Source organism: Lepisosteus platostomus, chromosome 20 (genome assembly GCF_059453375.1).
Source record: "Lepisosteus platostomus isolate fLepPlt1 chromosome 20, fLepPlt1.hap1, whole genome shotgun sequence".
Classification (NCBI taxonomy): domain Eukaryota; kingdom Metazoa; phylum Chordata; class Actinopteri; order Semionotiformes; family Lepisosteidae; genus Lepisosteus; species Lepisosteus platostomus.
Genome location: NC_142630.1, coordinates 5,811,931 through 5,834,928, shown reverse-complemented (window position 1 = coordinate 5,834,928; position 22,998 = coordinate 5,811,931). Strand labels below are relative to the sequence as shown.

Here is a 22,998-nt window from a genome sequence, read left to right as displayed (position 1 = left end):
CATGCCAAAAAATAGGAACAGAGCATGACCAAATTATTATTATTATATAAATGAGACATTCAAAGATGATAAAATATACAGCAGATGGATGCATTCAAGAACTCACACACAGCTGCAAAAAATGTTTATCAGCATCTCTAATGCATTTATGTGAGACAATGATAATATTCAGGGGAAAACCAAAGAGTGTTGAAGGGAACTGCACAGAAAAAAGCAAACGTTTCTGAGCAAGAGGTTGTCATTATCAACATGCCTCTACTTTACACAAATCACATGCACATAAACTATTCCACATCAGCAGTCCGTCTACAGCAATGGACAAATGTAAAACAGAAACCCAGAAACAGAAAAATACACAAGATAAAGTTATCCAAAAACTCATAATCTTTATTCCAAAATGAGAATTTTCAGGAAAGACGGTACGCCCGGGGAAACGGGATTATGTGCTGGTGCTTCCCCAGGCTGAAGAGGAAATGATTCCTATTTCCGTAGTTCAGAATTTGGTGTGATGTCACAGTGTGGTGGAAGTACAGCTCTGTAAAATATGAGGCAGCATTTGTGTGCCTTTATGTTCGTTTCTGTTCCCAGAACCCTCTCTCCCCTCACACCCTGCATGCTCTGTCCTGGGATGTCGCTGGATGTTCGCTGGAGCATAGGACCATCTCGGAAGCCAATTCTTTTCTCGCCTTTAGGATTGTGAGGGAGAAAAGCAGGAAAATGAAGAATCCTGAAAAAAAAAACGGACGTCATCAGTTGTAATATATTTACCTGAATACAGGTGGCTGACAGTCAAAACATTTAACAAGCACTAGAATGATGCAAACTCCTTTGCTCTCTTCCACCAGCTCAATTTCTTAATCAGTAATAATTATTTGGATTAGTTCAAGTAGGGAGCTGTGTCAGCATGTGTAAGTTATAAAGGAACAAGTAAAGGAGAAAGAGAAGAAAAGAAAGATAATTTTTTGGCTTTGGAGCCTTCTTTGGGTGTGAGAGAGAGGGAAATAATAATTTTATTTGGATCATTCATTTCATCCACCTGACAGGATTTCAGTGAGCTGAACCTTAACTTGGCAGGCACAGGGCGGGACAATATTGGGCCATTGCAAGGGCATACAGTACCCACAGAAAAGCATCCTGAAGGCAGTTTAGAGGTAGCAGTCAACTGGGCAGCATGTCTGGAGGAACATGCAAACTCCATACAGACATCACCAAGCTCCAGACAGGTCATAATCAAAGCCAGGACCCAGGTGCTTTGAGGCAGTGGAGCTAACTGCCCTGTCACTATGCTCTTTTAGGTGGCACAGAGCTGCTAATTGAAAAATACCTGGAAGACGACAGGCTGAGAGGGCTGCTGACAGGAGGAGTATTTAACTGCTCTGAGCAGCTTGCATATGGGATAAGATAACTCTTGAATTGAACAAGCTGAATAGATCATGTTTTCAGGCTGTGGACTTTATATGTTACTTAATCCTTATGAATGAATATGAAAATACTACTGTGTTGTTACAATGTCACACAGCAATGAAGTAACAATATATTTGCAGGGTTTCATCTTCAATTTTTAATATTTCTTTTGGTACCAGGGCAACTTCAGCCTTTTGTCTTCAAAATGTTCTAAGGCAGGACAGTCGCATGCCAGTGTAGCTGCCGGCGGGAACACGTTTTTCGTAGGGAGCCACAGGACTCACCCTGCAGGGAGTTGACCACAGAGAAGCAGATGAGCCCAGGCAGAGCCACGGGGCCGTAGCCCATGAAGGTGAAGCCCCAGGAGCTGCCCAGCAGCAGGCTGAGGCCCAGCACAGTGCAGGTGTCCCTGCAGCCGTGCCTCCCACTGCCTCCCGAGGGCTGGGAGCAGCGCATGGCCCAGACCCTGTGTGCGACCGCAGTCAGCACCGCCAGGGAGCAGAGGAAGAGCAGGGCCAGGTAGGCCAGGTTTAGCAGATACACCCCTCGCAGCTCCTCCGTCTTCAGCCAGCAACTGGGAGGTGACAGGAGGGAGAGACACTGGTATGTGAAGTGGCGATCTTAACTGGTAGGATTATTCTCCTGTTGGGGAGAGCCCAACCTTATTAGAAGAAGTATCCCCACATAAAAACACCAGTACTCTCCAGGTTTCTTTCACGTTTTCCATGTCACAGGGCTTGGAAGTCTATGCCAAAGCTGCTCAATGAATTCTAGCTTCAATTCAATGTAGTAAAGTGATCGAAATGCATCATTACGTTTCTCAGTCAGACTGTGCTGTGTAGGTGGGGCCATGATTTAATCAGTTTCAGATTTCACAACCTTCAGTGCTTGACCTCAGCAGCCTATGGTATGCAAGAATCCCAAGGACCCAGACACATGTATATCAATATCAAGACTATTTTAGAAATGCAATTGACAGGCAGTCAATTCTCTAGTCCACAAACACTGCAGTCATGTCCTGTGACCTTCAATTCCATCCTAGTGCTGTCCTGTCTTCTGTTTTTAACAGGACACCGTGGCCCAAGTCAGAACTGGCTGCTGTGTGAATGAAGCCTTTCAGTACTGGACAAGTACTCACAAGTGTCCATAGGTTTGATTGCCTGCGGTCTTGACTTCAAGCCGCCCATACTGGTTCAAGGAGCCGACGATGGTTACCACCAGCAGCGGTGACCCTAGCTCGGGGGAGAGAGCGGTCAGAGAGAAAAGTCACAGGAGAGGCTGCTAGACAGAAAGGAGAAGACACGGTGGGGAAAAAACAGAGTGAAAGAGAGGGGAGAGGGAAGGTCACAGACTGAAAAAAAGAGCTCTTGGGGACTGTGGATGGGTACTTTTCTACTACAATGCCTGACTGAGGACTGACTTGCTTACATGTGAGCTATACACTCCACGCTACTAGCGCCAGCTATATAACCCAATGTAGCTAACAGCAATGATTCTGCGTTAGTGCCAGCGTATGGAGGCACCAGCTTGGAACTTCTGCTGCTGAATGTACTCCAGCCACCTGTCCACTACGTGTACCAGACGCAGGTTATTTCCACAGGCCAGCTGGGACAAAACTCAAGACGGCGTCTGGCCGCAAGCGCAGCCTGCCGGCAGCCGGGGCCTCACCCCACCCGAAGAGACAGAGCTTCAGCACGTAGCGGCGGAAGTAGGAGTTGAAGATGCGGACGACGAGCAGGTAGAGGTGCAGCGTCTCGATGGCCATCCAGTTGAGGCTGCTGAGCAGGGCGTAGTGCATGACCCCCCCGGCGAGGGCACACAGGGCGCCGCTGCCCAGGGACGCCAGCTTCTCGTTCACCAGGAACAGCAGGTAGAGCAGGAGCAGGGAGGCGCTCAGGCACACGTGGATGGTGCCCGTCTGGTCTCTGCGGGCTTGCCTGCAGTGTGAACGGGACAGGGAAACGCAACCAGGCTGAGTCCTGCCACAGTATAAACACACCTGTGCAGGTTCATCACACAGGCCCAATACAGCTGTTTTTCTGGTCACCCTCTGGAGCAACAGGGTAAGATAACAGCCCTGGTACTGTCCAAGGTTACATTGCCAGCAGAAATGTGTGCTTCTGTCAAGATAGAACTGCCTTTCACTTGACCACACCTTCTCTTCTGCTGCCGCCAGCCAGCCAATTCAGAAGAAATATAAAATAGAAGAAACCGGCAGAGACTACAAAGCCTTTTGAGCTTTTGAACCTTTGGAGAGATTATGAGGGGTCCATATACATGTAATCAAAATCCTCAGGGGCACTGATGAAGTCAAGCCAGCAGGTGTCTTCAGAATGGGCAGCGAAACGTAAACTAGAGTACAAAAGCGGATACTAAGCAGAAGTACATTTGAATCTAAGAAAAGGAGGCCCTTCTATACACAAAGGGTTGCAGGAGAGTGGAACAAGTTTTCCAGCCATGTTGTTGAAGCTGATACCCTGTCTTCTTTCAAGAAATGGTTGGATGAGAGCCTTGGATCAATTAGCTACTAACTGCCACACAAGCTGGACGGGCCAGATGGTCTCCTCATTTGTAACCTTTCCTGTGTTCTAAAAAGTAATCAAAGAACTGTTCCACACTGACTTGTAGACAAAGTAGATGGTAATGCTGAGGACTGAGAACACAGCTGACACTCCGCAGCCGATGAGGGAAATGTAGGTCAAGGCCACCAGTGCCACCTGGTTCAGCACACTGCTTGTCCCAGGAACTTGCTGGGAAAAATAATAATGCAAAAAAAAAACAGGTTTTGAAATCACCCTTGGATTTAGAGGAATTAACACATACATTAAGCATTAAACCTTTGGCTAAACTGATACTTACTTTAACATATGTACTCTTATGAAAGCTACACTTTCCAAATCTGGTATCATAGCATTATTGGACAACGTTTTAATATCACCCTAATTTGAACAGACTCTCTCCAGCTGAGCTACCCTTACCTCTCCTGCAAACAATTTTAACTAAACACTGACTGTCTGAGGAGGCAGAGCACAGGGTGAATACACTTAGTAAAAAGACAAATTATGTATTTTCATGATAAATTTAAAAAGCAAAGTTAAAATGAAGGCAACTAAAATGAAAAACAAATCTGAAAATGACTGAAAATAGAGCAGACTATGTTTTTGTATCATAATCATATATTCCCAGTTTTGCAGTGAGGCCAGACGGGGCGGATGTTCTCACCAGCAGCAGGGCAAAGAAGGTGAGGTGCTGGCACTGACACACAGTCTGGTTGTCGCCTGAGATTGTCACACACCCCGACGTGTTCCACTGACCTCTGCCTGGCAGCACAGGGGAGACATGACAGCGGGACATCTGCTCCACCCTCCACAGCGCACATCGAATCGTGCCACCAGTTTCATTAGGGGAGACTTTAGGAAGCCCAGATTATGCAAACCCATGGCTGTCGAGTGGGGAAGTCGCTGTTATTGTCCTTTGCTCCAGAATTGTAGGGGTCTCTGGACTTTTTTTCATCTCAAACACAGAACACTGGGATTTTAAACCCAACTTCAGCACTATGGATTATTAGAGACTGGGATATTATTACATTTTTACAACTCCTGAAGTGTAACTGGAGAGTAAACATCTCCAAGACAGGAGAAACAAAAGTGGTTTGTGGTTCAAACGTTGAAGCTCTTTTGTGATATTCAATCATTATGTGCAGAAATCAAACATTTGTAGTATATACTGTATATGGAGATCATGCCCCTTAATATTAACTATATATTATATATATTGTGTATATACTGTACATAGTACCTACTATGCCATATACAGTATGCTATATACACATCTCATTACATAATCTCAATACGTAATCTCATTAGTTGTTCCTAAGAAATTCAAATTCATACACTTTTCTTCCATCATGGGATATGGGAGATTTCAAATCAGGATATAACCAGCTCAGCTGCTGTATATTCATTCAGATGTTCCTTCTGACTGAGGAAGTCACTGGGCAGAAAAGTTTAGTTCATATTGAAGAAAGAAAGTAGGGTGGACTGGACTAGGAAGAGAAAAGCAGTCAGTTTCAGGAAAAGAAGGGACATTCTATTTTTTTATATTTACCGTTTTCCATGGGAACCCAAAAAGAGCATGTTCTGTTCCCCTGAAAGAGAAGGTTTAGATGGGTAAGGGAAATTGAGGAAAATCGACAGGTCTCCTGTAGCTCAGATTACCAGCTCATAGCGCCTCGTGGCTCTGCAGGGTTATACTTTCTCAGGGTCTCTCAACACTGACAATGAAGGAGCTCAATGCCACCAGCTTCCCAAGAGAACAAAAAAAGCCAAAAAGGGCATTGGCCTATCGCACTTAGAAAAAACAGCAGCTAAAATTACTGTAAATATGATACGTATATGAAATGGCATTTGGAAAACAACTGGGAACATTTAAGAAACCCACCTAGATTAAGGGGGGAGGGTTCCTTTTTCAATAAGTTTCAGAGCTGGAAAAGGATCAGGTCTTTGAATAGACCTTTATTGCAACAGTGGAAACTAGCTGTTTGTAACAGCTGCCCATGGCTGCTAACTTTGACTTCATATAAATCAAAAAGTAGAATGAGAAGTCAGTGAGACACTTAAGTCTCCTGCAACATTGCAGCTGGGTGAAGACCTCGTTAACATTCACGTCCACAACACATGACCATATACACACTACAAATGCATTCTCACAAGCATACAGTCTTATGACGTGGCTTTGATTGTGGTAGAACAGAATGGACAGTACCTTTGTTCCTGCCTTGTGAGAAAAGGTGATGTTGACTGTGTTTGTGAGATTGGAGATAGTGGAGTTCCCCAGGACCACCCCGATGACGAGGTTCTCGAAGAGCGTTCTGTTCTGCTCGTCCTGTCGAACGAACGCAGGGTGAGAAGGAACACCGAGACGGACGTCTCGCTAACATGTGGTGGTGCTGAAGTCAGGAATTTCAACCCTGCCTCCGCCGTACGGCACTGAACACCTGAGGTGGAGCAGAGCCAATATAAGAGAATTCCTCTCACAAAGGCGGTGTTCTGCCTGCAGAACATCTCCATCTCCGGGTCATCTTCAATCATGCCAGCAGCCACCAGCCCATCCTCCTGACTCACACAGGGCATCGCAACGTCTTTGGCTGTTCTCGTGTTCACATCAGAAGACCGCCCATTTCGACTGCTAATTATTCAGATTTGTAACCAGCTTATTTTGTCACTTTGACCTCAGCTTTCACCTGCCGTTTTTGTGAAACCACATGAATTATGCCCAGCGTTGTGTTATCTCCAGGAGAAATACCACTTCATTCACCAACCTGTCTGTTCACTATTTAAATGTGTAAATAGCATTATGTACTGTTTGCTCCTAATGAGCCATTGATGTAAACCTTGGACTCATTGTGCGTCAGCCTGTAACATCCAGAGATGTTCAAGGTGCTTGATGGAAGAGGCTCAGGGTAGGGATGATCATCAGTCTACCAAGGCCTTGTCAACTTCAGTCAGCATTAAACATGTCTTCTCTTGCTTACCCTGAACTGAGATATGTTCTTATATGCAACAACAGCAACCGTAAAGGATCCTGAGGTCTGCCCTCCTGCTTGTCTCATGGCTTCCTCTGGTATGCTAACGCACCAGTTATCGATTTCCTGAAAGAAACACATCAATTTCACACACAGATGCTGTCATTTCTGCGAAAACAGGATTTTAGTTGCCCAGATATTTACTAATATCAATATATCTGTGTCTTAGCTTAAAGTGCGGGTGTTATTACACAAAATGAATCACCTGTTTCCTGGTTAACTCTCCTGGAATTGAAGGTGCTCCACTGTATTAGCTTTTGGTGTCTCATTGTAACAACTTGTAACAGCCTTGGAGACCATCCTTCAATTGACCTAATTGCCACTGACATTGTGGGGTCTTCTTATTTTTATTGTGGACCAAGCCACAGGCACATTGGCGTTTGGAAAGTGAAATTACCACATTAGCTATTGCCTGTGGTAGCAAGAGCACGGGCATCAGATAAAGACGGGTACAAGCTGCTGGCATTGTGGGTCTGTTTTGACCTGAAGTTATTTTTAACACTGTAAACTTTAAAGGTTCAAAAATATTACAGTTATTGATAATAAGCTTGTTTACATCGCAAAACAAGGATACCCTTTCTAAATCTCTGCCTTTTTAATTAACTGTTTTGTTAAGAAAGGCCTAATTCATAAGGGAGTGTGAAATTGTTGTGCACTGCTTTCTATCAAGTGGCTGAAAATGGAAACGGAAATGTAGTCAAATTTAGTTGATCAGAAGTCAGTATCATATTCAGTTACATTTTCAATTTTTTTAAAAATTTGCCTTAAAAAATCACAAGCTTATCTTTGCTTTTTAGAAGCCAAATGTCTCAAAGTTGTCTACCGGTGTACAGAGGTGAAAACCTCCATGCGTCCTGTTAGTGTCGCTTACCTGGCCACTAGAGGGCGCAGTGAATTCAGCCAGATCTCATCTTCCAGAAAGACTTATACACCCCTGGGCGTTTAGAAGTCCAGCTCCAAAGACCTAGGTTCTACCGGTCTTCATGACAGCTTAAGGGTTTGATACCTAAATTATTTATAATATTTAACATTTTTTGCCATTTAAATTAAATTTAAAAAGATCTTTTGAGGCCGTCGGAAAGTCCAATTACTTCGACGATTACTGAGGCCGAGCAGGAACAAACTGGAGCAGTCTTCTTAACAAAGACCGGGTCAGTCCAGGGAAACTGAGATGTGAGCATCTGTGACAAACTCATCTGTGAACGTGCTTCTGGGAGGTTTGTCAAAACAGGATTTTTCACTGAACACAGAGATTCACTCTTCCAATGAGAAAACGAACAACAGCTTTAGAAAGGTAGTGGTATAACACTCATAAATACGAAATAAATTTGCTACTAATAGATTGATGCTGTCAGGGTGTTGGGTAGTTCTGATAACTCTGCTGTCCTGTGTCTTCAGGGCAGCCCCGATCTCATTTCTCTCACCTCTTCACGTGTGGAGTCTTCAAAAGTCATTGGATTGTAATCGGTTCCTTCCACATGTCTCTCGTCCAAATACATGCCGTTTATATCAACCACTTGTCTGTCAATCAACACAGATTAAAAACTTATTGGACAGCATTGCCAGGGACATCATTTTGTTATTGGAATGAGTATGTGTGAATATAAGTTGGGCTGGGTAAATTTATCTTTAATATTTATGAATTAATCTGGGATCTTTAATACTACATGCTAGGATACGTGTTCAATAATCTTGTTTACTGAGCCAAATGAATCAATGTGTGATTTGGCTCCAAATGTACACTAGCTCCTTGGACTGCATATTATTTCCCCTCACTGGTTTGACAATTGTCAGGATTTGAGTTATTCCATGAAATTGACAAGGCAGAAGTGCTTCATCTGTGAGACGGCACTGTGAAGACAGTTGGAAGAATGGCACAGTTTTGTTCCTGTCTGGTAGGATTATAATCATACTGAAACAGCATTAGTCCTGCCTTGTTCCTGATGCTTCCAAAACTCTGCTGAGATCCTACCAGGAATCAGCAGATAAGAGACAGATGAACGACATTCTGATACGTACCTGTTGTCTACATTTTTCGGGCAACACGTACATCCTAGCCGGATGTTACACTCTTTTAAGATGTTACACACATTTGAGCTTAAAATCTCATTTGGTCTCCGAGAGCATGTTACACATGAACAACTTGATGACGATAAAGTATAGTTCCCACTGATACTGATCCCTGAAAAGAAAAAAAAACAATCTTTGCACTGCGGAGCCTCTGTGGTGGTGTGTGGGAATGAGGGGCAGATCAGGAATATGAAGAAAGTGTGTAGAATGTGTAGTGTTTTTTTCTAGTACAGGACGTTGCTGTAAACCTACTACATACAGAGAAGTCAGTGTCAATCAGAAGTGTAGTAAGAAGAAAGTGGGTGTTGGAAATGACCAAAAAAAGGCATGGATAGGAGAGTAATTATTATACTAGCAATCATGTCAGCGGGCTAAATGCAAGTGTCTGTTGATAGAAAACAACTGTTAGCCCAGAAGTTGCAATATGATGGAACTTAAAAGCTTAATCAGATCCTTGTCAGGGGGTGAAGCAGCCTAATAACCTGACTGTGTACTGAAAAAGGAAAGATCTGGAGGGGGAATTTGAAGATGTGTGGGGGTTCACACCATCACACAGCTCAAGACTGTCTCATACGCTTCTGTGAACAGAAACGGCAGGAAACCTCAGGCATAGGGGCACAGAGATTCTGTGAAATTAACACTACAGAAACCTTGCGTTTGGCAGAATGGTTTAGAGATATTAAATGATGGCTAAAACTAGCAGATGGAAGCGAGAGGCAGTCCCATTTAGATATCTGACCTTCAGAAGCCGCCTATGAAACAAATGAATAAGGGTTTTCTGACAGCTGAATATAACGTACTGTATATTTTTAAAATGGGTTGAAAGATTAAAAATCATAAAACTCAAAAGAGATAGAAGTCTATTGTTGTTGGAAACAGGGGTTGGGATAATAAGTCCGACCTTCTCTGTCTTTCTTGAGTCCATTGCTGAGGTGTGGGGCTAGACTGACGAGCAGCAGACTCCAGAAGGCTCTCATGCTCACAGCGGTGTCCGAAGTCACTGTCCAGGATCTGGGAAGGAAACTCCCATGAGGGGAATGAATACACAAGAACAGAGAAAAGGCACTGATGTGCCAGGAACACAAATTAAGTGTAATCTGATGCAATCTGAGCTTGGAAAAGATTTTCTATTCTGGAACTAATGTACAATCATTTCTAAACTACTCTGGATTAATTTATAGCGGATTAAATAATTTGCACTACAGGGAAATTTTTATGAGGCTCGCTAAGTCCTATCAAAATCAAAAGGAAACATTAAGGAAGTAATTTTCCTTCAATTACCTCTCACGTCTTTCAGGTGTCCTCCACCTCAAAGTTAGAAGACTGAATTCTCAGATCGATGTGTCTGTCCCCAGCCCCCTGCTCCTGCATTAATGAGGTTTACTGCTGGCTTTCTGAGCTCAGGCTGCAAGGAGAAGCTCTAGGCTGCATTTGGCTTGACATGCCCACATGCAAGTGATATACAAATGTTTACAAAGATGTGAGTCAGAATGCATTACTGCCAATAATGGAAATCATTGTTCTAGCCAACAGAACAGCAGAGCCACCAAGCAAATTCAAATACAATTTGGAAATCTACATGAAGATTATTTGTTTATATTTGGAGATCATCAACAGAAACTGAGCCCACATCTGAAAGAAGTCATGTGCTTTGAAAGTTTACTTAATAACACCTGTCAGGATTAAAAAGCATGTGATGATGGAGATCAGGGACTCCAGGATTCTCCTTGAACAGAATCAGACAAGTTGTAATTAGAACCAAGCCAAGTACATACAGCAGGGCTCCAGAAATCACAGGTACCAGCGTTGGTCAGTGCCACACGAGATTTGAATTATCTTTCTTCACAGACTTGGAGAATGATGTCACTGCAGTTTCTTAGTCTGAGACCTGTCACACCAACTGACTGTCACATGGCTACAGTATATTACTTGTACTGTAGCACAGAAAGGGAAGCCAGCAGCTATTCAGGCTTCAGTGATTAAAAGTGAAAAAAGAAAGTGGACAGACTCACACCTGTGTAAATAACCTGTTACTTGGACAGGCTAAAAGAAACTGACTCAAGTATTCCAAATGTTGCACTGACAGTCAACCCAGTGGCATTCTTCAGAATCAAATGTGAAACGCAAACCTGATGACACAAGTAGAAACTGCAGAGTGGTGCATTTTAAACCGAGAACAGGAGGCATTTTATCCACATTGTTGCTGGATTGTGGAACAAGCTACCCAGCCAGGTAGCTGATACACTGGAGCCGATAGGCTGGCTTCTTTCAAGAAATGGCTGGATGAGATGCTGGAGTCAATTAACAACTACCAAAGGGGCCAGATGGGCTACATGGCCTCTCATTTATAACCATTATGTTCTTAGCGTCATTCTTCATGCAGTTTGTCTCTATATTTCTAACTTAAAATGTGCTTTTACTTTTCTAAGTATGTACATAGTCTAGACATATTAAAAATAGTCAGAACATACAATTTCTGCCATTCTTTATTTCAGCAATATTTTACAATCTGATCCAATACAGATATTGGACACTAATAGCAATACCAGGGCTTGTACCCTGAACAGTTTATACCTTGGCTATATGCCTTGAAGTATTCAAAGTGGACACTTTTAATCCCTTATATTGGCTAGCAGAGGTTATGCCTTCCTGCGTTATAAAACTACACCCTTCTGATATAATGCTACCCTTTCGATTACATCAGACACACGAGTCTCTTGTCACCTGGTTAAAACATACCCAGAACTGTATCTTGCACCTTGCTTAATGTTTCTCCATGTAAATCCAAATCACTGCTTGGAAAATCACATTTTTACATAGGGACAATATTATAAAGTACATTATTATTTTACTATGCCCTAGTTTGAGGTGCTTCAGCAAAGTAAAAAACATCTTTAATGAAAGTATAGAAGTCTTGGGGGGTGCAATGCAGACGGTGATTCAAACGAAGGAAAGGCAGCAGTGTGGGAGAACCACTGTCGGAGGGGCCCATGGTCTCTGGGCTGCTTTGAGCCGAGGGCTTGAGCTGCAGGGTTCAGTTAATGGTGAGGACATCACTCTGTATCTCATGGCTCAGCTGGGTCTGCAGATCGCTCAGCTTTTTCTTGAGGACAGCCAAGGCGGACATGACTATAGTCTCTGGTCGCAGAGAACCACATGACTCCACATTGTAGTAGAACCTTGGGGAAACAGAAAAAAGTCAACACTTGGCACCCATGTCAACACCATTAATAGGCAGGGTGCCTCATATACTGGACACTCACTGGCCACAACATTAGGAATCCTCCGTCAAATCAATGGGCAACAGTGGACGGCACTGCGAGGTCACCTCCAGGACCAGGAAGCACACATGAATCATTTTACCAGAACACAAAAATCACCAGATCTCAATCCTACTTAAACCGGGGGAATGTGCAGTTCACTCCCACACTTCTCCATTCATCACAATCTCAAACAAAGCCATAGTTACAAAACTCATGAATATTACTGTTACCTATACATTTATGCATACTGCCCATACTTCTATTTTATATTGCTACTTTCAACTGTAGCTGGCACACATGCTATTGTTCTATGTTTCTGCCTCTAACAAATTTGATGTCATTTGTTATGCGAGTACACAGGCAAGTAAGCTTTTCATTGTACTCAGGTACATATGACAGTCAACTTGTAACTTGATACAATGATTGCCAGAACTTCTGAGCAGAGAATTAATAGCTTAAGTGGTAGGCTCTTACAGCGACTGTACTGGACAACATAATCAAGAGTATTAATGCACCTCCACCGCTGAAGAAGACACTTCCAGTAGCTGGTTTCTCTCAGTGTGACACTCACCTCTCCGGTTTTCCATTGGGATCATAGGGTGCCTGTACCTCTTCCTCATCAATCTCCGAGTATTCACTCTTCGGCCTGAAGAAGAACCCAACAACAAAAGGTATAAGAAAAGGGGAAACCTAAGAATCTGACATCTCAATAATCCACACAAAGCAACCAGCCACACAATGTCTTAGTTTGTCTTCAGCTTGTGCAAAGCATACCATTCCTCTGGGCGGGGGTAGACGGTGTGCCTCAGTGCATTGTCCGGATCGTACTCAAAGGACACCCCCGCAGTGGGGTTCCACTTGGCGTGCTCCTTGCCAAAGCCCTTCTTGGCATAGGCTCTGAGTCGGAGCTCCTGGCCCTTGCGCAGTTTCACCAGCAGGATATCTCAACACAGACAGGAGGGGTGGGGGTTAGTCCGGGCACTGCGTTGTAGCAGTGAAACGTGATATGAAATGTGATACTGTCAAAATACAAACATGACAAAGAGTCTGCCAGAAAGCTTTGCAAATAACACCGTTAGTTGGACACAGACGTGTAAGAGGATTAAACAACTAGAACACCTGGGGAATCTTTGAAGGAAGATATTGTCAATGCTTCCATGAGTTTTTTTAAATTTGAAAAATTTGAAAAAAAACTGAGCTAGGTAAAGACTAAACCACTGCTTCACATGAGCAACAATATGAGTGATGGACAGAAAAGGACAGAAGAAATGACAAAACATGGCCAATCATGGTGACGTTTTGGCCATTCCGCCAACTGACAAGTGTATCAACTCTTACCATCTTGTTCAACATAATCGTTAGGATCATTGTCCCGGCTCCGTGAGGTTACCTAAAGAGACAAGAAGGCTGTTACTTTTAAATCAGAAAACCGGTATCTCATAAATATTATTTCACACAACCAATTTCCATGAATAGTTCTTTTACGAACAACTACTGCAGGACGCTCAATGAATTAATGTGATGAAGGAGTACTGGGCAAATTAATTCATTTGTTATATTGCATATCAACACTAGCTAGTTATGAGTTTAAAGTCCAAGGCACTTGCAACAATTACATGCAAGGGATGTGTTCCTGAGGCTGCCAGCACTTGCAGCTAGTAACAAATTGCTCTTCTCTCATCTATAACATTTAAGGAGTGCCTGAATCTCCAGGGCAAATGACAAACTCAACGATACCATGTATACCTATGACGGACAGACGCTGCTGCCCACTTGATTTTGTCCACATGAAGAACTGTAAATTTAAGCACCTTACTTCTCTTATGTAGCCCCAAATAGCTCACTATTATGAACGTAAAGCCTCTTGCTATTTCCAAACTCACATCTCAGCCAAAGCGATGAAGGTCCACTGCAATCGGTCGGACGTATGAGGGGTAAAGACAGAGGCAGTGTGGGGCTCTGGGCGACTCACCGGAATGACCCTGGGGTTGTTGGAGAGGAGATCCCGGGACGTGACGTGGCGCGTCTGGTCCTCTGTGCACCGCACGTCCAGAGTCAGCTCCACGGAGCACTCCGGGCAGAACTCGTCACACGTGCAGTCCTGAGGGGAGGAAGGGTCATTCTCTGACCGGCACGCCCCCGCAAGACGACACCGGGACCGTGACAGCCTGTGCTCCTGCCCCCCCTCCCAATCCCATTCTTTTTACATCCACCTTTTTCGCTTTTTTATGTGTCCAATAAGGCACTCACAGATTATAAATTATACAAAGAAAGACATTCTTGAAAATAGTTTCAAGAAAGAAGTCATAAAAAAAGAGTACAAGTAATAGGTTTATTCCATGCTGAAAAAAAAGAAGAAAGAAAACAACGTTTCAGCCATGGAGCCTCCACAGCCGAAACGTTGCATTTTCTTTCTTCTTTTTCCAGCACGGAATAAGCCTATTACTTGTTCCTTTGCAGCCTACGCATGCTGACGCAGCTACGCACATGAAATAAAAAAAGCGTACTGCCAGTTTGTCACTGGGTTAAGGCTCTTCTGCATCTTCAAGTAGACATTCTCTATAATGCAGCCTCCAGGATTTCTCAAGGCACTGAAATTCCTATCGTAACAAAATTCCAACAGCACATTTTTTCTTGTCTTCTTTGGATCACGAATTTCCTTTTCTCCAGAAAACACTTCCTTGCAGTTTTTATATAGATGCTTATGAGTTAAAAATAATGACTTAGCTACATGGATGAAGCTGCAAAACATGAGACCCTACCCTTGAATACTGCATCTTATCCACAATGTCATCACTGGTGAGGGGAATCAGACCTGAAAAGAACAGCAAAAAATAAATAGCTTGTGCTTTGGTGCATAACGCTTTTTTAAGTCATTTTGTAACAGCCAACTAGCCATTAACCCAATCGAAACACCTATACTAAAGAGCTGATGAACCTAGGTGTTTACTCACTAAAAAACTGTGGTAGATCCAGGAAAAAAAAATGCCATCAGCACCACAGGAAAACAAAGAAACTTCCCTGTGCTTGTACACATCCACTTTTATTAGTGTTTGCTTTAGCATGAAAGTGTCATTTATAATGTCTCCAGCCACAAGGCCATAAGCATGTACAGTACTATCTATTCAACTACAAAACAAGAAACATGCAAAAACATTCCACAGATCTAATTTGCATGTTCTTTTTCACAAGCTGCACTTTCTTCCTGACGGCTCATGCTTTGTAAACTTAAGGATATTTTTTCCCATATGAAAACATACAGGAGATACTGGTATTAAGAATTTTACTCTACCTAAATTGATTACCAAAACATGGTAAGTGTGGATATGCAGCTGTGAGGGAATATTTGTTCTCCAAAACCAATTAAGCTAAGTGAACAGGAAATAAACACAAGCTGGTGACAGCCATTGAACTCACCCACTCTGTGGGCAATGAACTCATCGTGGAGGACAGAGGAGTTGGCATCAATCTGGACCCAGTCAATAGCTGTAGAAGAAAATTAAAAACCAAGCAGAAGTCAATAAATCAAACTCACATACACAAATGATTTTCTTGTGACCGTGTGTTGCTGGATAAGAAAATACAGGCAAGCGTCTTTAAATCATCACACACAAAGTATTCTTTACCTATTGTCGGGACTTCAGCCATGAACACCCGCCGAATGGAGTTTGCCACTCTGAAATATTCAGAAAATAAAAAGTAGTATTACACAGTAAATAAGGCAAGATACAAGAAACAATCACAGGGCTTAGGATGTCCTCTGAATTATCCACCGTTGCTGGCCAGATTAAAGCTGCTAGATTTGCTACTTAACATATACAGGCTGAGAAAGCTGATAATACTAAGCCTAATGATGATGATAAAAAAAAAAATACATACACCCATATAGCACTTTTCTGGACACTCCACTCATTACACTTTACAGGTAATGACCAAGGAGAGTCAGCTCTGAAACTAAAGTTACGTGCATTTATATACTGTGAGCTGTGAAATACAAAGGAGTCAGTGAACCATAATCAATGCATCTAAAGGTGAAGTAGGAGATGAAAGACAAGCAAAAACATACAATAGTGAGCGAAAAAGATGGACATAGAGATGCATTCAAAAATAAAATGGCTAAACTTTATCTGGAAATTCAGTCTTAAACAGTAAAGAAATGGGCTACAGTACAGACTGAACCAAAAAACAGCAGTAAAGCAATGGGTTGCTTTAAAGAAGGATGATTATCTCCCTCTTCCTAAAGCTGGGGAAACAAACAACCACACCATCTCTTACGTACCGCCTTCTAGGGTGAAATAATGTTCAAAGTAGCAGATCACTTAAATAGGGACACTTGAATAAACCATATTCGTTACACTTTATAAATTAGCTAACAACGTTGTTAAAGACCGAGAGCTCGACAATGCAAGTTGACACATAAGATAAGACCGTCTAGTCTGATGATCTGTTTTCATTTTACGGTTTCTATGGCTGAATATCTAATTAAAGCTACGTTTTTTTTCTCATGTGAATTCTTGGAGGATAAGACAGAATCCTAAACGAACGTACAAATAGAACAACTGATCAGTCTTCATTTCAACCAAAAGATGAAATAGTTGCTAAACAGCATACCATATACACTGCTACCAAACTACTAAAAATAAAAAGAATAAAGAACCAAAACTACAAAATAAAGATTTAGCTACAGTTGTTTTAATTTAAATTACTATTGTGCTCTAGTAACAAAACCCATGTGAGTGTTTATTGGATACTCACGCCAAATCGGTGTTCTCTATAACAAATTTCACATTCTCGTCCGTAAGTTCTGTAATTTTTACTGTCGGTTGATTGGCATACGGCATGGCAGCGTCCCGCTAAAGTGTAAACTGTCTTAAAGACAATTAAAACTAGTCACAACTCACGAACTCTCTGTAACGAAACTATTCCCATCTACTCGCCGCCTGAATTAAGGCGGGACTTCCGGTCGGTCGGGGTGTTTGACACGGAAGAGTTTCGAATAGCCAATCGCAGGCCGCTCAGAGTATCACTATATAAACAGATGACGACTAATTACCGCTCCTTATGGTAAATAGCATATTAAGGCGCCCCCCCATGATTCCATGAGAAAATGTTGTGTTGTCCAGCTTTCTTAAAGGGAGAACACCACTTTGACCACGTCTTCTTTTAGAGCATATTTTGTATGCAAGTTGGACCTCCTCCTTTTTAAAAGGGACAAGGGACACCACGCTGTGTCCTGGATTCGTTTTAAGGAGATAATGTAGCCTTTTTGTATACTGTATATGTAATTAATATATAAGAGCACAACACAAATTTTCATTGCTAGGATTCTAGGTGTATCATTCTGCAGCCTTGCAGTCATTGATGCTGTACAAAAAGGCATAATTTCAATTCTTCGTGTCACATTTCCCACCTGGAAGCAAGACATTTGCGTCAGACTTAGCCCTCACATCAGAATTTAGTACTTTCATCAAACTGTCAAAATATACAGACATTTAAAATTCTTGGTGATGAGGTAATCCAGCACATGGGTACATTATTGCAATAATTTAAAAGCTGCTTCAAATCTACTGCTTTGACACAAGGGGCAGGCTACATGTGTAACTGTGCTGTAATAGATATTGAACACAACACATGAACAGCAGCAAAAAGCTCAACACTCATGCAAAGATCATTTCTGTACTCAGATTAATGTTTTGACCTGTCACGGTCGAGCTACTTAACAAAAGAGTCAACAGCCCTCAAACACCATTCATAACATTTATTTAAGAATCTCAATGATCTCAACAAAAAAAGGGACGTTCAGTCTTATACTGTTCTTCTTTTTCACAGCTGGGAGGGGGTTCTAAAGAAGAAGCGCAGAAAATAAGCCACTTGCGTCCATCGGGTTTCAGATCAAAGTGACTATGAACCAGTCTATGGCACATAAATTAAGAGCATAAGAGCATTTCGTCTTTGCTCATGGGCTTGAGTATAACACCAGATCGATGTATAGTTTGAAACAAAATGCAGGCTTCAGAATTCAGATTCATCCCTCCAAGGCAGGATTTTAGCACTGACTGGAAGCTCACAAGAAAAAAAAAAGAAGTATGAAAACATCCATATTGTTATTGTCAAATTCAGGAAGAAGGAAGGGAACAACAAGGCTGCTTTGGGTTGTGCTCACAATGAATAAGGGCCCCTTTTCAAATGAGAAACTAAAAACAAAACGATATGAATCTCTTTTGTTTATTTCTACATTTCAGTTTTGTGGAAGGAGCTCTGACTGAAAACATTCAAACGTCAGATGACAAAGAAACCTTTATGTTTCAGTCCATCTCGAAGTGGACTGACTGTTGAGGGTGGTGAGGCAGCGTGTATGGTAATACTGCGGATTTTAAGACCTTGTCAGAGGTGCACTAGGAGAGAGAAGGGAGTGGGCTTGTGTGGTGAGGAGGGGGCCTGTGATGATCAGCAGGAGCGCAGGAGTGTGTTGTGCTGGTTCCTGGACAGGGGAGAGGACAGTTGTCTGTCAGTGTGTGCACGGGCTGAGCTGGGGAGAGGGATGAGCCGTTCTGATGGGCAGGACCAAATCACCGCCGCTGGTTCATCCCCGAAAGGTTCTTCAGCTGCAAAACAACAGAAATGGAAAAGGATAAAGTGTCCCAGGTCCAGTCTGGTTCTCTTTGTCCTCTTCAAACTCAGTCTGTGCAATGAAATACAAATCTTCTTTCAACTAAAAAATAGCAGCCAAAATGAACATGGATCTGGAATGAACAGTGAAAAACACATGCTGAGCTGCATTAATTTAGCTTGCATTTGTTTCACTTTAGTTTGTCAGTTGCAATCCGGTCATGTAAAATTCTCTGTTCTGACCACTTAACTGAGATTTGGAAATTTCCAAATTAATTAATTAAGGCTAAATTAAATCAAAGAAAGAAAACAAAAGCAAAAAAACTAAAATGGTGATTGGTCTAAATTAAATCAATTAAAGACTGCAAATATCAAACCCTGTAAGTGCTTTTTGTTTTATACATATTTCCTTCCTTCTCCCAAAGCGAACTGGTTAAATGGTGTGATCCTTACACACACTGCTTGGAGTGAGAGTCCAAAAAATAGCCATCTGATACTAGGAAAATTGCTGAGATGAACCAGTGAGCAAGAGAAACAACTTACAGTGATGGCAGCTCCCATAATCCCCTGTACCACAGCTTCCCCAGTGGATTTAACCTGTAAAGACATAGGCCGACCATCAGCAAAGTACACAAAGCAAACCTGTGTAGTGATATCTACTGTACCATATGTACAGCCACGTAGCCATGCTGCAAACTGAACAGTGAATAAAGACCAAACTAAGAGGACAAATAATTCCAATGTTTTCATAGCAACACATTAGTTACAAAAAGATTTGTCAGGGGGCATTCTGGAGAGGTCAGTCTTTCAAACTTGGAGCGTGTGTTACCTAAAACACTGTTAAATGAACAAATGAGAAATTCACACAACAGTACCACTGAGATCCAGACTCCAGCAGGGTTCCTGCTCTCAGCACCTCTAATGCTACAGAACTGCAAGGTAAAATAGCCAAGCTCATTGCCCAGATCCTGCAGTCTGAAGCTTGGTCATTGCTGGGAAAATTTGATTGGCATGAGAGTGTTGTGCATGATTCCAGAGTATCACAAGTTCTGGAGGTTCTGCTTTTCATCTGACCTGTGCTCTCAGCTTAGAACACGAGAAAGGTTACAAACAAGACTAGGACATTTGGTTCATGCAGCCCATTTGGTGGTCAGCAGTTAATTGATCCAAAGATCTCATCCTAGCGTTTCTTTAAAGAAACCTGGGTATCAGTTGCACCAGTGTGGATGGGTGTCTCGTTCCAGGCTTCCACATCACTCTGGGTAAAGAACTGCCTGCTGGTCTCAATTTTAAATGCACTTCCACCTAGTTTCCACCTGCGTGTCCTCTGGTTCGTGTTTCACTGTTCATTCAGCTTCTAAGCACAAGAACAAACCTATTCAATCATCCGCAGGGATGTTTCCCAGTTCTTTAACACCTGAGGAGTTAAAGACCAACTAAAAAAGCTAGATGCTTATGGGTCTCTGCATCAGGTGAAGAATTCTTCAGAGCTGGGGAACAATACCAGGGAGGCGGTCAGAGCACATGTGGTCAAAAAGATGTGTGTTTTCCCTCAGGGATCAGCACCTGCTGGGCAGTGTTGGCCATGTTCATCACGTCTTTAATGCGGTTGTCCAAGAAGGTCCAGGTGTCCTGGAAGTCGGAAGAGGAATCCTGAACCATCACCAGCTCTGTGGTGTTATAGATGCCGGTCAGGGCTGCACGTCGTGTGTACCAGTTCAGCTGTGGGCACACAATCACACCAGTTACCAGACTGGCACAGAAGAACACTACAAAAAGTTACAGATTCATCTAGGTTGTCTGGTTCACCCTTCTCATTTAGTTGTCAAAAGCAGTGTGTAGTGGGGATGCTAAAATTATAGCATTATTAATCACCTAATCGTGCTACAGCAGTGAGAGATCATGGCCATGTTTGGAAACATGCTGCAGAATGACGTGACCGCACTCACATCAGTAGAGCGGTCCCCGGCGTAGTACCAGATGTCATCCACCAGGGTGGACAGGTGCTTCAGGCTCTCAGGGATGTTCTGGGGCAGCAGCAGGATGCTCATGGCCTGGTGACGGGGAGGGAAAAAGAATACCATTTTTCAGGAGAACAGCTACACCTCCCGTTCCAAAAAAACTCCCCCCTCGTCCTAGGAGTGCCGTCAGCCATGAAACCAGAAGCCCCTTTCCCCAGAACACAACACAGTACCTGCGGCCAGGTTTCGATGTATGGGATGAGCATGCGTAGTCTCATTTCCACTGCTTCTCTCAGAAACTCAGCAGGCTTCTTTGACCTGACACAAAAACACACCCACACTTTTACCCACACAAAGAACACAAAGAAGCTGCACACTGGGTCAGTTGCAACATGTTGTTGAAGAACAGCTGATTGGGGACAAACATGTGTTCAATATTTGCATTCAGGAGGAGAGTCCCTTTGTCCCTTCACTCTGTGTGTTATTCTTGAATTTTATGACTGTGTGTTTAAGAGATAACAGACAAGACTATCCCTAGCATTAAATGATTGTCTCAAACAGAGAAGATCCACAGTTGTCAGAACAATAAATGGGTATACAAGGCCCTGCCACTTGGAAACAAGCAGTTTTCACATGGGTAATAGGTATGAAACTCCAAGCACCAAAAAGTGAGCAATGTCAAAAAGCCGCAGCATCTGAGAAAAAAAAAGACCATTTCCTCATTTCTGGAAATAGGTTATTACTCCCTTCCAGAACAACTAGGCACACTGCAAGAGTGCAGCAGCCACTGTCCCGATCACACAGCACACCACAAACACCCGCAGGCTTGGACTGGGTGGGGGGGACTCACTCGGCCTGGCCCAGCTGGACCTGCTTGTGCTGCTCCGCCAGACTGTCGGCCAGGCGGGTGTTACACTGAGTGATGAAGTGCAGGACTAGGTCTCCGGCGCCGTTGGTGAACATCCCTGCAGCTGCTGCGGACAGACCCAGAGCCTGACAGACCAAGAGACAGAACGCAAGGGTCAGTGATGAGTCTATCATCCTCATCCTCTGACTACAGCAAACTGCTCTCTGTAACTGAAGAAATGGGACAACAGTTTCTTACATTTATGTCTTATTCCCTAAACCTTCTTTTAATACTATTATTAATATTTCATTATTAAGTGTTAAAGAAAACTCCAAACCTACAATTACATCTGTCATACTATAACCAATAAAGATAGATGCAAGCAATGTTTTCTTCCAAGAAATGCATTATAAAATGCGTGATTAAAATAATGTTTCACTGAATGCCTCCATGCGAGTGGTTTGCATTAGCACCTCGAGTGTTTGCTCAAGCTCTGTGGAAGCCCTCTCACGGGCCGGCGCATGTGCACACATGCTCAAGGGCACACATACATGCGCGCTCCGGGATCACCTGTGCTCCCTCCGCGATCGCGTCCACTGACCAACCGTGCTGCGGCACAAAGTCGAGTGCGGCCGCGAGGATGCGGCTCTGCAGCTGCTCCTCCGTCTCGTAATCCTCCCCCTGCTCGCCGCTCTGGTCTGCATAGCTGCACAGACACACACGCAGGCAGTAGGAGTGAGGGTCTGCCGCTGCACAAAACCAGCAGCTTGCACAGAACCACCACCTGCTACACTAATGGCACCTGAGCAGTCCCCAGCCCATAAATATTAAGGAAAACGTAGAGGCTCAAAAAGAAATGGCTGAAGATATCCCATTTGCAATGGCAAAGTGGGAACCTATCCACTAACAATCAACATATGTTAACACGTGAGCCAGCTACACGCTATCCATATGGAATATTCCTTTCACAACAACATCCAAATCCAGTACAGATAAGAGAGCCCAGACACAGCCAGTCCAGGCTGGGAGCAGACCTGGTGTTAGTCTGTGAGGACTCAGAGCCAGGTGACGCCTGGTAGTGCTGGTGATAAGAGGAGGAAGAGGCTGTCTGCTCCTGCTTGGAGTCCTCCTGCAATCTCAGCAGCGCAGCTCTGTGGAAACCCCTCTTCACATGGGGGCACTGGCTTCTGTGTGCTAGGTAGGCAAGGAGAGAAGAATTGCACGGGATTTTTAAATGCTGGTGCCTTTGTGAAGCCTCTA

General features: G+C 43.2%; 3 protein-coding genes across 5 annotated transcripts; all 3 read right to left on the bottom strand.

The window, feature by feature from the left end:
- Positions 1-366: 366 nt before the first annotated feature.
- Positions 367-10,500, bottom strand: LOC148644353 (adhesion G protein-coupled receptor G5-like). Of its 2 annotated transcripts, XM_088614379.1 has the most exons (13): positions 10,340-10,500; positions 9,960-10,069; positions 9,008-9,170; positions 8,413-8,509; positions 6,938-7,054; positions 6,169-6,288; positions 5,512-5,551; positions 4,627-4,724; positions 4,027-4,154; positions 3,073-3,341; positions 2,543-2,636; positions 1,689-1,978; positions 367-727 (listed from the first exon to the last, which is right to left on the bottom strand). In XM_088614379.1, exons 2-13 carry the CDS (start codon positions 10,033-10,035, stop codon positions 603-605), a joined length of 1,617 nt encoding a protein of 538 aa, XP_088470505.1. In that variant the 5' UTR covers positions 10,036-10,069; positions 10,340-10,500; the 3' UTR covers positions 367-602. The 2 variants fall into 2 exon arrangements, with proteins under 2 accessions (XP_088470505.1, XP_088470507.1); XM_088614381.1 differs by lacking the exon at positions 9,008-9,170.
- Positions 10,501-11,526: 1,026 nt separating this feature from the next.
- polr2c (RNA polymerase II subunit C) lies at positions 11,527-17,288 on the bottom strand. The gene is made up of 9 exons (XM_088613768.1): positions 17,077-17,288; positions 15,948-15,997; positions 15,739-15,807; positions 15,084-15,136; positions 14,294-14,422; positions 13,660-13,711; positions 13,096-13,264; positions 12,893-12,967; positions 11,527-12,237 (listed from the first exon to the last, which is right to left on the bottom strand). Exons 1-9 carry the CDS (start codon positions 17,160-17,162, stop codon positions 12,093-12,095), a joined length of 828 nt encoding a protein of 275 aa, XP_088469894.1. The 5' UTR covers positions 17,163-17,288; the 3' UTR covers positions 11,527-12,092.
- Positions 17,289-18,064: 776 nt separating this feature from the next.
- coq9 (coenzyme Q9 homolog (S. cerevisiae)) lies at positions 18,065-22,911 on the bottom strand. Of its 2 annotated transcripts, none has more exons than XM_088613771.1 (7): positions 22,773-22,911; positions 21,742-21,884; positions 21,125-21,209; positions 20,880-20,984; positions 20,497-20,652; positions 19,474-19,527; positions 18,065-18,926 (listed from the first exon to the last, which is right to left on the bottom strand). In XM_088613771.1, exons 2-7 carry the CDS (start codon positions 21,852-21,854, stop codon positions 18,891-18,893), a joined length of 549 nt encoding a protein of 182 aa, XP_088469897.1. In that variant the 5' UTR covers positions 21,855-21,884; positions 22,773-22,911; the 3' UTR covers positions 18,065-18,890. The 2 variants fall into 2 exon arrangements, with proteins under 2 accessions (XP_088469897.1, XP_088469896.1); XM_088613770.1 differs by lacking the exon at positions 22,773-22,911 and adding an exon at positions 22,290-22,429.
- Positions 22,912-22,998: the final 87 nt, after the last annotated feature.

Excerpts from the sequence above, each read along its gene's own strand:
- LOC148644353 (XM_088614379.1), bottom strand. The coding sequence starts at position 10,035 with ATGAGAGCCTTCTGGAGTCTGCTGCTCGTCAGTCTAGCCCCACACCTC. Across the intron at positions 9,171-9,959 it reads ACTCAAGAAAGACAGAGAAG|GGATCAGTATCAGTGGGAAC; the intron begins GTCGGACTTATT and ends TTTTCTTTTCAG. Across the intron at positions 4,725-5,511 it reads TTGGGTTCCCATGGAAAACG|GCAGAGGTCAGTGGAACACG; the intron begins GTAAATATAAAA and ends CTGTGCTGCCAG.
- polr2c (XM_088613768.1), bottom strand. The coding sequence starts at position 17,162 with ATGCCGTATGCCAATCAACCGACAGTAAAAATTACAGAACTTACGGAC. Across the intron at positions 15,998-17,076 it reads ATAGAGAACACCGATTTGGC|AGTGGCAAACTCCATTCGGC; the intron begins GTGAGTATCCAA and ends TGAATATTTCAG. Across the intron at positions 13,265-13,659 it reads CGATTATGTTGAACAAGATG|ATATCCTGCTGGTGAAACTG; the intron begins GTAAGAGTTGAT and ends GTCTGTGTTGAG.
- coq9 (XM_088613771.1), bottom strand. The coding sequence starts at position 21,854 with ATGTTCACCAACGGCGCCGGAGACCTAGTCCTGCACTTCATCACTCAG. Across the intron at positions 20,985-21,124 it reads ACATCGAAACCTGGCCGCAG|GCCATGAGCATCCTGCTGCT; the intron begins GTACTGTGTTGT and ends CCCCGTCACCAG. Across the intron at positions 19,528-20,496 it reads TGGCCAACACTGCCCAGCAG|GTTAAATCCACTGGGGAAGC; the intron begins GTGCTGATCCCT and ends ATGTCTTTACAG.